At 51.9% G+C, this 16,572-nt stretch overlaps 1 protein-coding gene across 1 annotated transcript in view; it reads left to right on the top strand.

Annotated features, from left to right (window-relative positions):
* PPL (periplakin) overlaps positions 1–15,647 on the top strand; it is a 30,529-nt gene extending 14,882 nt beyond the window's left edge. Inside the window, exons 8-22 of the mRNA XM_069870030.1 lie at positions 451–558; positions 1,045–1,140; positions 2,131–2,253; positions 3,607–3,753; positions 4,527–4,678; positions 5,139–5,236; positions 6,094–6,251; positions 7,147–7,325; positions 7,411–7,549; positions 8,281–8,474; positions 9,290–9,440; positions 9,743–9,826; positions 10,706–10,822; positions 12,331–12,423; positions 12,906–15,647. Coding sequence (XP_069726131.1) covers positions 451–558; positions 1,045–1,140; positions 2,131–2,253; positions 3,607–3,753; positions 4,527–4,678; positions 5,139–5,236; positions 6,094–6,251; positions 7,147–7,325; positions 7,411–7,549; positions 8,281–8,474; positions 9,290–9,440; positions 9,743–9,826; positions 10,706–10,822; positions 12,331–12,423; positions 12,906–15,590 — 4,524 coding nt within the window. The 3' untranslated portion in view covers positions 15,591–15,647. The remainder of the gene's footprint in view (positions 1–450; positions 559–1,044; positions 1,141–2,130; positions 2,254–3,606; positions 3,754–4,526; positions 4,679–5,138; positions 5,237–6,093; positions 6,252–7,146; positions 7,326–7,410; positions 7,550–8,280; positions 8,475–9,289; positions 9,441–9,742; positions 9,827–10,705; positions 10,823–12,330; positions 12,424–12,905) is intronic.
* The last annotated feature ends 925 nt before the right edge of the window (positions 15,648–16,572 follow it).

Here is a 16,572-nt window from a genome sequence, read left to right as displayed (position 1 = left end):
TAACCCCCAGCTCTCTCAGCTGCTCCACGTAAGTCTTGTTCTCCAGCCTCTTCACCAGCTTCATCACTTAAGGAAGGGAGACGGGCACAGAACTAGGGGAGCAGGCTCAGCGTTGGACCAGAGCAGAAAGCATCCGTTCCTGTGCCTCAGTTTCCCCTGCTCTGTCATGATGTGTTTTTGAGATGTATGGTTGATAGCATGTAGATAGTAAGGTTAATCCTTATCTCCTCCTGAAAATAACACAATGAGACAGCTTCCTCATTCTCCTCTCCCTCATCCCAGCATTCACTTGCAATAGTCCTGTCTTTGGCAACATCTGCAAGGGAAGGAAAAGGAAAAGCTGCCTCACACGCTCTTGTGGAGCTGTTCAAGCCCTTTCAGAGTAGCTCAGGATGCAACCAGGCCCCCTTTATTGGCATAAGGATCACTGTCTTGCCTCTCTCCACGCAGAACTTCATCCACCGCAAGTTGGAGGAGAAGGAGGAAGCCATCAACAAACTACACGCGGACGGAGATCAGCTGCTTGCCCAGAATCACCCTGGGAAAAACGCCATTGAGGTGAGTGCCAGGGATCGGCTCCAGCTTCCCCACCCACCCTGGTGCTCCAAGGACTTTTCCAGCCCCTCTCCAGGGTGCGACCTGGTACCAACACAACTTTTGACTTTACTTCCTGGAATGCCAAGCAGCAAAAAAATCTCATTCACCTGCAAGTGTGTAAACACCATTGAAGGAGCAGAGATAAACCTCAGGAGCGTGTCCCATCTTCCTCATTCCCATGCTGATAAATTATGGTGGCAAATGCCACCTTGGATGGGAAGATGGACATAAGGCCACAGGATTTGCCACCTCCTTATACCCACCCCTAAGCTTCCATGGGAGCATCTCAACTTTGGACTTGCTCTCCAATATTCCCATCCTAGCTTTGACCTGAGCATCTGGGTGGCTTCAGCCAAGGACTTGTTTGGTCAAGAGGGAACCACGTACAGTCCAGGCTCACAGTGTGGGGCATCTTGCTAACATCCACCTCCCTCTCTTGTGTCACAGGCTCACATTGAGGCAGTGCACGCCGACTGGAAGGAGTACCTCAACCTGCTGATCTGTGAGGAGAGCCACCTGAAGTTCATGGAGGACTTCCACAAGGTACCCAGGGCAGCAAGTCACTGTTTTCTGTGCATAACCCAGAAAGCAGGAGCTGGGAGACCCCAGCAAACATAGAAGCTCCATCTGCTCAGGAAAAATAGCAGAGATTTAGTCTTTTAGTCTAAAGGACTTGTAAGGCTAGGAAGATCACTTCAAGCTGGTAACACAAGTCATAATTGCTCAAGCATCACACACAGTAATTGCTTGGCCAAAGCTTAACTTGCAGAAAGCATTTGCTCCCATGCCGAGGTTCAAAAGCCACTGTCCAGTGTGGGCATCCTTGTCCCCAGGACAGCAGAGGGATCTCGCAGAGGTGCCTCACCCCCTGGACAAGGCTTAGGGAGACCTTGCATGCTCCTCGCAGCAGAACAGGTCTGAGTGGGGAAATTACACCTGTGGAAAGCAGAGCTGTCCCCCAGGGAGCCCTGAGCAGGGGCTCAGCACCCCAGTTGAGCTCGGCAGACAGATGTCTGCTGGATAAATTGCATCCGACGGCCAGGGAGGCTCTGCAGGAGAGCAGGTTGGGCTGGATTCCTTTCCCACAGCCTGGGCGTGTTGATGAAGTGATGAGTCTGTTGCCAAAGCTGAACTCGGGTGCCCAGCCCAGGCAGTGCCTTTTGTGGGGAACTGCCAGAATAACTGCCCCGGAGGGTGGTTTGCATGGGGAAAAGCTCAGCTCTGCCTTCTCCGTGGCTCTGGCAATGGAGACACCGTCGTGATGCTGTCCAAGTGAAACAAAACTGAGGATGGGGAAAGGTGGGATTAGACAGCTCTGCAGGAGAAGACCACGGAATAAGCTGCCCCTGGTTGGTTTTCCCCTATCTCTACTGTACCGAGAACAGGATATAGCAATTCCTTGCCTTTTTCCCTGCACTTCTGAGTGCTCAGATACCCATCACCGCTCCCGGTGTCCAAGATCAGGGTTTTGGAGTGGGTCTGCTTCAGGTTTCAGCAGGACCCTCTCTCACAAGAGACTTTGCCTTTCTGCAGTTCCAGAAAGATGCTAAAGACGCCCAGGAGCTCTTGAAGAAGGTGGATACAGACCTGGACCAAAAATTCAGCCCAGAGTTCAAGGACAGATACCAGCTCGAGTCTCTTCTCCGGGAGTTGGATGTGAGTATTGGTGCAGGCAGGACCAAAGGGAAGGCAGTGCAGGAACCAGTATCTCTGTGACACTCCTGGAGGGACATCTGTCCTGGCCAGAGCATGATTTCAGCACAGCAAGTAGCAGGACCGTGCTGCTGCCTCCCTTTCATGCAAGTCTTCCTTCCTCTCCAGCTAGAGGTTGCCTCTCCCCTAGCAACACAATTGCTCACTGGGCTGGTTTTTATTTGTTCTCTCATTGAGTTAGCGCTCATTAAGGGCAGGAGCCTAATTAGACCTGCTGCCAAGGAGGCTGTGTAACTTGCTGTGCTGCCGAGCTGGGCTGTGTGATCGCCCACCTGGGAAGGGCTGCGCTGAGCCAAGGCTCCAACCCAGCCCAAGCTCCAGCATGCTGCAGCTGGCCCAGCTGGCGCACGTGTCCTGGGACAGCTGACAGCTCTTCCCAAGAGCTGTGCCTTTCCTCCTGCTTGCCTCATCCCACTCAAACATTGTGGGATGGATCCCCACCTGCACAGCTAGAGAGAGAGCGACCAATGGGCAGCCTTAGAATCATAGAATCACTAGATTGGAAAAGACCCACTGGATCATCGAGTCCAACCATTCCCATCAATCACTAAACCATGACCCTCAGCACCTCATCCATTCATCCCTTAAACCCCTCCAGGGAAGGTGACTCAACCTCCTCCCTGGGCAGCCTCTGCCAGTGCCCAATGACCCTTTCCGTGAAAAATTTTTTCCTAATGTCCAGCCTGAACCTCCCCTGGCGGAGCTTGAGGCCATTCCCTCTCATCCTGTCCCCTGCCACTTGGGAGAAGAGCCCAGCTCCCTCCTCTCCACAACCTCCTTTCAGGTAGCTGTAGAGAGCAATGAGGTCTCCCCTCAGCCTCCTCTTCCCCAGGCTAAACACCCCCAGCTCTCTCAGACGCTCCTCTTGTTCTCCAGCCCCCTCACCAGCTTTGTTGCTCTTCTCTGGACTCGCTCCAGAGCCTCAACATCCTTCTTGTGGTGAGGGGCCCAGAACTGAACACAGGATTCGAGGAGCGGTCTCACCAGTGCCGAGTCCAGAGGGAGAAGAACCTCCCTGGACCTGCTGGCCACGCCGTTTCTGATCCAAGCCAAGATGCCATTGGCCTTCTTGGCCACCTGGGCCACTGCTGGCTCATGTTCAGTCGCTGTCAACCTACCCTCCAGCAGATCCATGCTTCCACCCAGCTTAGTATATAAAGAACCTTTACACAGGGCTCTTGAATTAGAGTGGATAGTAGGGAGCAGGGTTATCCACCAACATGCAGCCAGGCAGATGTGGACCGTACACCAGGGACTGTCTGTCACTGTGTTCTGTGGGTTGTTCCCCCGTGCTAGGACCAGGAGAAGGCATTGGACAAATACGAGGCAGTGGTGAAGTCCCTGCAGGAGCGCAGCCAGCACGTCCTGCCCCTGCGCTACCGCCGTGAGATGCCACTCCAGCCCATCCCCGTGGAGGCTCTCTGCGAGTACGAAGGCGAGCAGGTAACGTCTCCCTTGGCCCATGAGAGGGGCTCCTGGGAACCATCTCATCTGGGGGCACTGGGGATGGAAGAGGCACCCAGGGAAGAAGGTTCTGCCAGTGCCCAAGCAGTGATGTGTCCTGCAGGGACAAGGTGGAAGTTGCGCTCTGCTGGGACCAGGTTTTAGAGCTCAGGGGGAGCAGAGCAGGAGGGGTCTGGGGGAAACGCAGCTGCCGTCCACCCTGCAGACAGCGTGCAGACAGTGAAGATGTCCAGGCGTGTTTCTGATCAAAGAAACTCACCCACCATCACCAGAGCAGTCCCAGCAAGCACATCTGCATCTCCCCCCACCTGCCATCAGGGCACCAGGCTTTGCACCACTGAGTAGTTGAGCAAAGGGATGGGACAGCAAAGCTGAGAGACACCGTGGGAGGAGCAAGGGGCTGGAGAGGAGCGAACAGCTCGGGCTGATTCAGCTGCCTTCCATCTCCGAAAAGGAAATCACAGCACAGCCTCGGAAACGCCTTCTCGTCTCTGCCCTAGTGGGAATTTGCTTGCTGTGGTTGTTGCAAGAGGAGGCTTGGCTTCATACCTGGAGGCTCAGGGAAGGGAGGAGCAGGCGCATGGGATTTCAGCAAGCAGCAGACGCTTGGAGAAGCGAGAGGGTGCAGAGAGGAGGGAGCGGGTTTTATGCCAGTCCTGTTTCGCCGCAAGCGTGGCTCCCTGGGGCTGCCGGCTGGATCAGGGCGGGTGGTGTTTCCTGACCTGCTGCTGTGACCGGTTCCTGTCCCCCAGGGCCAGATAAGCCGAGGAGCCCACTACACCCTGCAGAAGAACAGTGGAGACGTTTGGGAAGTGGCAGACAGCTCAGGAAACAAGATCAGCGCCCCCGGGGTCTGCTTTATGATCCCCCCACCTGATGCAGAAGCCATAGCGCTGGCAGACCAGTAGGTGTTCACCAGCCTCTTGTGTGAGACCCTCCCACTGCCCCAGCAGCCTTTGCCCTTGCCTTCACCACCCCCAGGCAGAGCTGTGCCTGCTGGAAGCAATCAGGTTCCTCCAGGAGGGATTCCTGCACCCTCCTGCTGGCACACAAGATGCCACCTGGCAAAATCAGGCCAGCTCAGAGCCATCCAGGATCCCACTCCTCTGGGGGGAAGCTGAGCATCCCTCCCTCGGCAGGCAGGTCCCTGCCTTTGCTCCCTCTCTGCTGCTCTTACCTCTCTGGTGAAGACATTGCTCTACCTCTATGCCAACGTGGGGTGAAAACGCCTCCCCCCAACTTGCCTCCTGGCTGCTGGGAGGGTTCAGCCCTGCAGAGCTGCGCTGCCCTCTGAGAGCAGCACCATGCGGGGCAGCGGAGGGGGATGGATGCCGACCTCATGCCCACACTGTCCTGTTTTACAGAATTGCCCGTCACTATGTGACTGTGAAGGAGAAGACGGCCAACTGCAAGAACATCCTCCAGCAGCGCTACGAGGGGCTGAAGGCAGACAGCATTGGAGGTGCAGTTCTGGAAGGGCTTGTCCCTTCCCAGGCACAAAAAGGCTGCTGGAGTCTTGATCTTTGGTGGTGGCTCGTGGTAGGGGAGGTGTCACCAAGAGCTTCCCATCTCCTAAGAATCATAGAATAACCAGGTTGGAAGAGACCCACCAGGTCATCAAGTCCAACCATTCCTATCAAACACTAAACCATGTCCCTCAGCACCTCATCCACCATGTCCCTTAAACACCTCCAGGGAAGGTGACTCAACCCCCTCCGTGGGGAGCCTCTGCCAGGGCCCAATGACACTTTCCATGAAAAATTTCCTTCTAATATTCAGCCTAAACCTTCCCTGGTGGAGCTTGAGGCCATTCCTTCTGGTCCTGTCCCCTGGCACTTGGGAGAAGAGCCCAGCTCCCTCCTCTCCACAACCTCCTTTCAGGTAGTTGGAGAGAACAATGAGGTCTCCCCTCAGCCTCCTCTTCTCCAGGCTAAACACCCCCAGCTCTCTCAGCCGCTCCTCATAAGGCCTGTTCTCCAGCCCCTTCACCAGATTCGTTGCTTTTCGCTGGTCTCGCTCCAGAGCCTCAACATCCTTCTTGTGGTGAGGGGCCCAGAACTGAACACAGGATTCGAGGAGCGGTCTCACCAGTGCTGAGTACAGAGGGAGAAGAACTTCCCTGAACCTGCTGGTCACGCCGTTTCTGATGGCCAGGGTGCCAGGGACAAGGGCGTTGGCATGGGCAGAGCAGCCAGGCTGCGATGGCAGCAGGCAGGGCTTGGGGAGTGGAAGGTGATGCGGGTTTTGCACTCCCCAGTGGGCTGGGCCGAGACCCACCTTCCAGCCAGCTCTAACTTAGTGTCCCCCCACCTTATCCAGATGCTGCATCAGTTCGGGGGCGCCAGCTTCTGGCAGGGCTGGAGAAAGTGAACAGCGACCTGGACAAGCAGGAGAAAGCAATAACAGCAAACCTCCGTCCACCACTGGAGCAGAGTCGAGCTGTGCAGGACAGCACCGAGCGCTCCAAGGACCTGAAGGTACAGGGCTGGAGGGGCAGACGGAGGTGCTGTACAGGGACCACGCTCCCGTGGGGGATTCCAGGGTGGTCCCCATAATGCTGGGGGCTGAAAGTGTTCCCTGAGGCCAGGAGCATGCGGGCATGGAGTGATGCTTACAGCTGGCTGCTTCTTCCAGTGAAGATGGGGAGCAGCCCTTTGAACAGCCTCAGAATCCAAAAACCTTTGTCCTGCTGCTGGCACAGCTCAGTCACAGAAAGGTCGAATGGGTAAAAGGCGATAGCTGCAGAGTGCGGGCTGTGAGGAAGAGAGGGAAGCCCTCAAGTTCTGATCCTACCCGTATTCTGAGCACAGCAGGGAGTTAACTTAGTTGCCACCACTATCACCAGCTCAGAAAGGAGCAGGAAAACACTTATGGCCCAGGGCACAGTTTCTTCTTATGGACCTGCTCCACTAAACTCCAGTGCTGGTAGCATCCCATTCCTTTCCTCTCCTTCAGACCCCTAATTAAGCCAGGATCTGTGCCACAAAAACTCACACGGTTTAGGAGGAAGTTCAGATCCTCCTTACATCACCTGCCAAGGGCTGTGTCAAAATTCAGGTGCTGCCACAAGGGAAAGTAAATTGCTCCGACTGCCTGCAGCACTTTGATGCCCAGGCAAGAATTCATCTGTCAGGCTGCAGAGCCCAGCAGCCCAGCTGAGTTCAGCACGTTTCTGACAGAGCTAGAAAAGGTGGTAACCAACCCGAGCTTCCTTGCTAAGGGAAGACACATCAGTCAACAGAAAGTCAACACAAAATATCCTTCTGTACCCTAAAGGGCTGAGAGGCACCTGCTGTCAAACACAAGCCCTCAGTGTCTTTCTAGCCATAAACTCCTAGTTCTGTTGCTCTAAAGGCTTTATTCCTACTGCAGAACATCACCAATGAGGTCCGTCGCATTGAACCTGAGAAAACGAGGAAGATCCAGGAGTGTGAGGTCTTCATTGAATCCGTGCCAAACACTGGCAGCGCCACCTTGGTCAAGAACAAGGTGGAGAACACCAACAAGAAGTACGACCGCGTAGTCCAGCTGCTTAGTGCTGCCCAGGAGAAGTAAGTCATGGCTTGAGCCTGGCAGAGCACAGGATCCTAGAGGAGATAAACACAGCCTGAAAACCTTTCCTGTCTGTCCATACAGAGTTGAGGTCGCCATGCACCTCGAGAGGAGCCTCCAACAAGGCCGAGACCTGCTGTCTACCTATGAGAACAAGCTGGTGATAGATGACACAGTGCCAGAGGATTTGCAGGTGGTAGACCGCAAGAAAGAAGAGCTGCTGGTGAGTGGTTTCTCCAGGCAGTTTTGTACCCTAGCGACATGCTCCACATACAAAATGGTTTTCCAAAAGCTGAGGCAATTGCTGCTCAATTCATGAGCTGAAACAGTTGGTAAAGGGACAGCTTCCCCTGCTGGAGACAAAGCTCTGCGTTAACCTCCATGATCCCCACCCATTGCCATCCCAAACCAGAAAGCAAATGATCTGATGAAAGGGTAAATGGAGAAGTAGTGGACAAAACAGTCTGGGAAAAGCAGTGCAGAGGCTGATACTTGACAGGGGTGGACCTAGCAAGGCTTTGAGCACAGTTATCGCTGGGAAAACCACTGACCAAAGCCAAGAACTGGCTAGGCTGGAATTTTCTGTCCTCCTTCAGCTTTCCTATCAAGTCCTCAAGTTCAGACTAGGGTGCAAATACTTTCACAGCTCTTTCTGGAGTTGTTGCACTGGCAGGAACAGGGTTTAAGGCTCGCATGAGGAGCACCAAATATTTTGCACATAGTATGCTTGTTTTTAAAGATTAAACAGGTAGAGAAGGGAGCAAGAGAGAGCTTTTCTCCCCCTCAGGTTTACCAGACAGGCTCTGCTTACAATGCAAGCCTCTCACCTGCTTTTCTCCACAACTCACAGCATCCTCTGCAGCTCCAGTGCAGCAGCTGGAGTTGATGGGGAGCAGTGATAAAAGCCTGGGATGTGTGTCACCACGGAGAATCTCTGTGTTGCTTTTTCCACAGGCCATGGGCAGTGAGCTTCAGTCCAAAAGGTTCCTGCTCAATGAAGCAGAGCAAAACTTGCTAAGGACGAAGACGTGCTCCAACACCCTGGCCAGCAAATTCCAGGAGCACTGCCCCGACATTGAACGGCAGGAAGCCGAGCTCTACAAACTCAACCAGCGCTTCAACAACCTCAACAAACAAATTGACCACAGGTAAGACAGAATCATAGAATAACCAGGTTGGAAGAGACCCACTGGATCATCGATCACTAAACCATGTCCCTCAGCACCTCATCCACCCGTCCCTTAAACACCTCCAGAGAAGGTGACTCAATCTCCTCCCTGGGCAGCCTCTGCCAGGGCCCAATGACCCTTTCTGTGAAAAATTTTTTCCTAATGTCCAGCCTGAACCTCCCCTGGCGGAGCTTGAGGCCATTCCCTCTCATCCTGTCCCCTGGCACTTGGGAGAAGAGCCCAGCTCCCTCCTCTCCACAACCTCCTCTCAGGTAGTTGGAGAGAGCAATGAGGTCTCCCCTCAGCCTCCTCTTCTCCAGGCTAAACAACCCCAGCTCTCTCAGCCGTTCCTCATAAGGCCTGTTCTCCAGCCCCTTCCCCAGCTTTGTTGCTCTTCTCTGGACTCGCTCCAGAGCTCCAACATCCTTCTTGTGGTGAGGGGCCCAGAAGACAGGATCCAGCTAGGACTGAACCAGCATGGAGAGCTGGAATATTTACAGTGGAGCTGGAACCACGCTGAATCTGGAAGAGGCATAACACCATCATGGGAACAGGCAGTTGCAGAAGGGCTTCTAGTAAGGGATAGAGGTTCCTGGCATGCACTGGCTGGTCAGAGCTAGACAGCCTTTAGGATTAAATGCTCTTGCAACAGAGGTGAGGATTTGAGCAAGGGAACAACGCTGGCTGAAATCTGTGTCTTTAGGGAGCAGTGGAAGCTGGGGGTGGGGGGGGTGGGTTCAGAGGCATTTGCAGGAGACATGCAGCACTGAAGCTGAGCTGATTTTCCCCTACAGGACACAGACCCTGCAGAAAGCAAAAAACGCCTATTCCAACTACCGCACCAACTATGACAAAGTGAACCAGTTCCTGTGCAACATTCCCAACTATGAGCCGCAGGAGACTGACAACATCCAGCAAGTGGAAATGAAGCTGAAGAGCCAAGCGGTAATTCTTTCTGAGAGTGCCCTAGGCTCCATGAGTAGGGAAGGAGCACCACTAAAAGATAAGGAATGGAATTCAGATACCACCTGAACAAAACACACCAAAAAAATAGAAATACTTCTTAGCTTGCTTTATTTTTATGCGATAAGGTCCCACTGCCGCACCTGTGCCTTGTTCCCACTCAGGAGGGCAACTCACAGAGGCTGTAATTCTCAGTGGTGTGATTTTAATGGCAACCCTCAAAAAGGGTGAACGATGTGTCTGGATGTTGTGTTCCTCCTGACATGTATCTCTCTGCGTGCCAGGCACTCCTCAGTGACATTGCAAGCAAGGAACAGGAGGTGCAGAAGGTCTCTGCCACAGCTCAGCAATACCAGCAGGCGGTGAAGGTGAGGACTGGAATTCTGCCACTGGGAGAACTTTAATGGAGACCCGGAATGGTTTGGGTGGGAAGATGCCTTTAAAGCCCATCCAGCCCAACACCTTGCAGGGACACCTCTCACCCCATTGGGTTGCCCGGAGCCCCGTCTAGCCTGGCCTGGAACGCCTCCAGGGATGGGGCATCTCCCCACCTCTCTGGACAACCTGGTCCAGTGTCTCACCACCCTCGGCATAAACTATTTCTTCCTTATTTCTAGGCTGAATCTACCCTCTTTTAGTTTAAACCCATTTCTCCTTGTCCTATCGCTGCAGGCCCTGCTAAAAAGTCTGTTCCCGTCATTCCTGTTGCCCCCTTTAGTTACCGGAAGGCTGCTCTAAGGTCTCCCGAGAGCTTTCTCTTCTCCAGGCTGAACAACCCCAATGCTCTCAGCCTGTTGTCACAGCAGAGCTGCTCCATCCTTTTGATCATGTTTGTGGCCTCCTCAGGACCCACTTGAACAAGTCCTTGTGTTTTCTGTACTGACGACCCCAGAGCTGGATGCCACACGGCAGGGGGGTCTCACCAGGGCAGAGCAGAGAGGGAGAATCACCTCCATCCTACAAGGAGCCACCGAAAGAAAGCCTAGTGCCCTTGCTCAGTCAGCTGATAAGCTAAAAAACAGGTTATTAGCAAAACAACTGGCTCAGATTTATTCCCTGTGAAAGGAGGGTTTCCACTCCAAGCCTGCTGGGACATCCTACCAACAATTCTCCATGTGCCACCACCCTTGGAACTCACTTAATGTACAGGTCAAGGGAAGAAGTCATGAAAGCCAGGGTTTAGGAGGGATTTGTGCATGAAGGGGGCCCAGTAATCTCACCTTCTCCCTGGGAACTTCCTCCCACAGGACTACGAGTTGGAAGCAGAGAAGCTACGGTCCATCCTTGACCTGGAGAATGGCCGGAATGGGTACATGAGCAAGAAGCCCAGGCTGCAGTCTCCAGCAGCTAAAGTGAAAGAGGAGGTAAATAAGGGTGAGCCCTATTCTGGTGAGCCAGAATAACTGGTGAGTGAGAGCAGCTGACAGCTTGTAGGACCAACAGAGATTTTGCAAGCAGTGTGGTTGCTGTTGATCCCAGAGGGGACTGCAGAGAACCAGAGGAGAAAGGGGTTATTCATCATTCTTAACTCATGAATTTTTTTTGACGAGGCTGACCAGAGCCTCGAGCTCCGCCAGGGGAGGTTAAGGCTGTACATTAGGAAAAAATTTTTCACAGAAAGGGTGATAGGGCACTGGAACAAGCTGCCCAGGGAGGTGGTTGAGTCACCTTCCCTGGAGGGGTTTAAGGGACAGGTGGATGAGGCGCTGAGGGACATGGTTTAGTGATTGATGGGAATGGTTGGACTCGATGACCTGGTGGGTCTCTTCTAACCTGGTGATTCTATGATTCTATGATGCTATGAATGAGAAAGGGAAAATACTGGACAAAGCACTTGCCTTCTGAAAGAGGGATGGGGGTGAAAAGCCAAAATCCTGACATTTTTCCTCTCCTCTCCCAAGATCAGAGAGCGAGATTTCCCCACTGAAGAGTGCATGCTGGATAGAAACACTGACAGCAGAAACAGGCCACAAGCTACTTAGTTAGGCAGGAGCTGTTCATTACTTGGGTCTTGGCTTGTATCAGAAATGGTGTGACCAGCAGGTCCAGGGAGGTTCTTCTCCCTCTGTACTCAGCACTGGTGAAACCGCTCCTCGAATCCTGTGTTCAGTTCTGGGCCCCTCACCACAAGAAGGATGTTGAGGCTCTGGAGCGAGTCCAGGGAAGAGCAACAAAGCTGGTGAGGGGGCTGGAGAACAGGCCTTATGAGGAACGGCTGAGAGAGCTGGGGGTGTTTAGGCTGGAGAAGAGGAGGCTGAGGGGAGACCTCATTGCTCTCTCCAACTCCCTGAAAGGACGTTGTAGAGAGGAGGGTGCTGGCCTCTTCTCCCAAGTGACAGGGGACAGGACAAGAGGGAATGGCCTCAAGCTCCGCCAGGGGAGGTTTAGGCTGGACATTAGGAAAAAACTTTCACAGAAAGGGTCATTGGGCACTGGAACAGGCTGCCCAGGGAGGGGGTTGATTCACCTTCCCTGGAGGTGTTTAAGGCACGGGTGGACGAGGTGCTAAGGGGCATGGTTTAGTGTTTGATAGGAATGGTTGGACTCAATGATCCGGTGGGTCTCTTCCAACCTGGTTATTCTATGATTCTATGAAACTCACCCTGCCTGCCAAGGCAGCCGGAGGGTCCACCTGCTTCTTCCTCAGCTGCATCTCTTTTTGCACATTTTGAATAGGAGATGTACACCATGACCATGTGTGCACGAGAATTGCTCCTCCTCCCCTGGAGCCTGGCAGGTCACCTACGTAGAAAGTGTTTAGAACAGCACTCAGGGTTATTTCTGTAGGGCCTGGCCATGGTTTCTAGGCAGCAACTCTTGACCAAGCACCTCTGGTTCCACTACCTTTTCTCAAAACGTTTTTCTTCTGTAGGAAGCTGTGTTGGCAGCGAAGTTCACCGAAGTAAATGCTATGAATAAACAGAGGCTGCAGAATCTGGAGTTTGCTCAGAGCCTCCTGCGGCAGGTAAGCAGGAGTAATGTGATACTGGAAGGACAGTCATGTAGAGAATATCCACAGATGCCTTTACTACAAGTTGAACTGGAAAAAAACCCTACTAGCTAGTGTTTCATGTCCCCCAGATCATTAATCAGAAAACCCCTCTGTCTTTCCCATCCCCATCTCCTGCTCACCCTAGGAAGTTCCGCATCATTTTTAACACTTCTTTTGCCAAAGCCATGCGAGAATTAGTGTCCCTCATGACTAAAAACTTTGTTCTGACAGCAACAGACATCACAGAAAGCATTTCATAGGCTGGGAATCCACAGAGCAGTTAAAGAGCAGCCTGTTTGCAAATCCCCCATCCCTGGCTCAGCATTTGCAGTAGGCAACCCCCATGAACGAAGCTCCTCCTCCTCCCTTCATTTTGTAGCAGGAGGTCTTGAAAACGAGCACCAGAAATGGGATTATTTGGGTTTTTTTCACTATATATTCTTTTTTTAAAACAGCAACCAGAGATCCAAGTGACACAAGACTCTTTCCAGACTGAAAAATCTGTAAGGCCTGTGGAAGAAGTGTGGAAGCTGAAGAAAGAGCTTGAGGATGAGACTCAGCGCCGGCAACAACTGGAAGCGGAGATCAAAGCCATTCAGAACAACATTGTCCACCTGCAAAACCAGAAGCCCCAGGAAACGGTTGTGAAGAAAGAATTGCTGAAGAAAGTGCCTGACCCTCAGCTGGAGGAGAGTTTCCACAAACTGCAGCAGAACCTCGCAGAAGAGCAGCGCAAGAACCAAGTGCTCCAGGAAGAGCTGGAGGCTCTTAAAATCAGGCTACGCATTTTGGAGCATGAGAAGAGGGAAGGAGGGCAGGAGTATATAGTGAAAGAGGTACTGCGTATTGAACAAGATAAGGCTCAAGCTAATGAAATCCTGAAGCTCAAAGAAGAATTGGAAGAGCTCAGGAGGCAGGAAGGAACCAGAGAAAATGAAGTCATCCTTTTACGCCAACAAATTGCTGTGCTGTCCAGCGAGAAGAACAAAGAGCAGGAGAAGATAACAGAGAAGGAAGTGCTGAAGCTGCAGAACGATCCCCAGCTGGAGATGGAGTTCCAGAGGTTGCAAGAGAACAAGCAGAGGGAGACCGCTCTTCGGCAGAAGCATGAAGAAGAGCTCAGCTTCCTCCAGGACAAGCTCAAACGCCTTGAGAAGGAACGAGCCATCACTGAGGGCAAAATTACCGTCAAGGAGGTGCTGAAAGTAGAGAAAGACTTAGCAATTGAGAGAGAGGTGAACGAGCTCCGGCGCCAGTACGAAGATGAGAAGTCCAAGGGTCGTTCCAATGAACGAGAAAAGGCTGAGCTCCTCAGGAAGATCCAGCTGCTGGAGGAAGAGAATGCCAAGGTGGTTGTCCAGGAGAAAGTACGCGAGATCGTGCGCCCAGATCCTAAGGCTGAAAATGAAGTTGCCAACCTTCGTTTGGAGCTGGTAGAGCAGGAGAGGAGATACCGAGGTGGCGACGAACAGCTGAAGAGCTGCCAGAATGAGTTGGCTGCTCTGAGGAACAGAGGGCCACTGGTAGAAGTCAAAGAAGTCATTAAGGAAGTCATTAAGTATAAAAATGACCCAGAAACTGAAAAGGAGCTACAGCGACTCCGTGAGGAAATCATAGAGAGGACAGGTGCAATTGAAAGAGCTGACCTCGAGATCTACCAGCTGAAACAAGAGATACAAGCTTTGAAAGATACCAAACCTCAAGTGCACATGAAGGAAGTTGTTCAAGAAATTCTGCAGTTTCGGGAAGATCCCAAGACAAGAGAGGAGGTAGAATCTCTGAGAGTGCAGCTAGCAGATGAACAGATTAAACACATTGACCTAGAGAGGGAGCGGCTACTCCAAGAAGAGAAAGTGAGACAGAAGGAGGAAGAACTTTGCCAGGTGAAGGAGAAAGTTGTCCAACAGGAAGTAGTGAAGTATGAGCAAGATCCTGCCTTGAAAGCTGAAGTCAGCTCCTTCTCTCAGAGCATAGAGAGCGAGCTGAAGCAAATTGATTGCCTCCGTGAAGAACTCCGTAAGCTGCAGAGGAGACGGTCTGAGCTGGAGCGTCAGCTGGAAGAGCTTGAGAAAGAGAGACAGGCCCGCAGAGAGGCTGAACTTGAGGTGCAGAAGCTGAAGATTAGGTTGAATGAGTTGGAAGAACAGGAGAGGCAGACAACAGAACGAGTGACTGTGAAACAGAAAGTGATCCTTCAGCAAGATCCCCAGCAAGAGAAGGAGCATTCCCTCCTCAAGCTGGAGCTAGAAGAAGAGAAGCACCGGAGACAAGTCTTGCAAACTGAACTGGAAGCCCTAAGGAAGAAGCTCCTTTCTTTGGAGAAGATGGAAGTTAAAGAGAAAGTGGTCTTTTCAGAAAGTGTCCAAGTGGACAAAGGAGACACAGAGTATGAGATTCAAAAGCTGAAGAGCAATCTGGAAGAAGAAAGTAGGCGTAAGAAGGAGTTAGATGCAGATATCAACCAACTTGAAACCAGGCTGTCTGAGGTGGAATTCAACAACTCCAAGTCATCAAAGGAGCTAGACTTGTTAAGGGAGGAAAACCACAAACTACACCTTGAGAAACAGAACCTGCTGATGGAAACAAGGAGACTGCAGTCAGAGATTGAACTCACAGCAACAGAAGCTCGGGATTTGAGAAACATGAGCCACATGGACAGTGGAATAAACCTGGACTCCAGATTCCAGGCTTTGGAAAGAGAGTTAAATGATCTGAAGCAGTTATCCAGAGAAAAAGACACGGAGATCGAGCAACTCCAGAACCGCCTCAAGACAGTGGCTATCAAGAGGGAACAAAGAGAGAACCACCTGAGGCGCTCCATTGTGGTCATCGATCCCGACACAGGAAAAGAAATGTCTCCAGAGGAAGCTCATGTGTTTGGCCTCATCGAATGGAGCCTGTTTGTCAAACTGAAAAGCCAGGAATGTGACTGGGAGGAAATCTCAATAAAGGGTCCCAACGGGGAATCGTCTGTGATCCTTGACAGGAAGTCTGGTAGAGAGTTCTCAATTGAGGATGCCTTGAAGAGTGGAAGGCTAACCACGGCTCAGTATAACAGTTACCTCAACAAGGAGATGTCGATCCAGGAGTTGGCGGTCTTGGTGTCCGGAAGCAATTACAATACACTCCCTCCACTTTAGAAACTTTTCTTAAAAGCTGCCAATCAGAGCTGCACCACTCGTTAACTACAAGATTACTGCAAGTCCTTGCCCTCCTTTGTGTCTTCTGAAATGCTAGACTCTCTGCCCCAGCCACGCTACAAAGCCATGCTGCTTGCTGTCATACACTGCAGAAAAGCACCAACGGTCATGGAGAACATGTCAGGACTACAGCAAAACCTTCTCCCTCTCCTCATCTCCACCTAATCACCCAACCTAACTAAAACCAAGACAAAAAGCCTCAGGACAGTGAAGTACCTGAAGACCAAAGACTCAGGAGAACCTCATCTCCACCTAATCAACCAACCTAACAAAAAACCAAGACAAAAAGCCTCAGGACAATGAAGTACCTGAAGATCAAAGACTCAGGAGAACCTCATCACCACCTAATCAACCAGCCTAACAAAAAAACAAGACAAAAAGCCTCAGGACAGTGAAGTACCTGAAGACCAAAGACTCAGTAGAACCCACAGTTTCCTCAACATATATTCATGTAGTCTCATTAAAAGCTGTATAACCGCAGTCATGAGAGAGATTGAAGGTCAAGATGACTCCGAGGTGACCAGCAGGGTGCGGCTAAGTCAGCTGCATGTTGATATCGCAAACAACTGAGTAAGCGATGGGAACGTCCTCTGAGAAAACCAGCTCTGTAGAAACAAAAGTTGCGCTACACATCTCCATTCAGTATCACTGCAGTAACACCCGAGCACCGTTTGGTTCACCCTGCACTGCTGGGGAAGAGTGAAGCAGATTTGACAGCGGCAGCTGCAGATCCAGGAGGAGCTTTCATCCACCACAGAGGTCACCAAGAAGAATGTGAAGAGACGGCAGCGTTGCCAGACACAAGAGGGTAGTGTCAAGCATGCAACCGTAACCGAGCGCAGAGTGCCCTCCGAACACCGCTAGCTTACCTCACGGCTAAAAGCCACCTGTGCTGATATTTTACTGGATGGAGTTACATGCA

This window comes from Phaenicophaeus curvirostris, chromosome 16, assembly GCF_032191515.1.
Source record: "Phaenicophaeus curvirostris isolate KB17595 chromosome 16, BPBGC_Pcur_1.0, whole genome shotgun sequence".
Taxonomy (NCBI): domain Eukaryota; kingdom Metazoa; phylum Chordata; class Aves; order Cuculiformes; family Cuculidae; genus Phaenicophaeus; species Phaenicophaeus curvirostris.
This window is presented reverse-complemented; position numbering and strand designations above follow the sequence as displayed.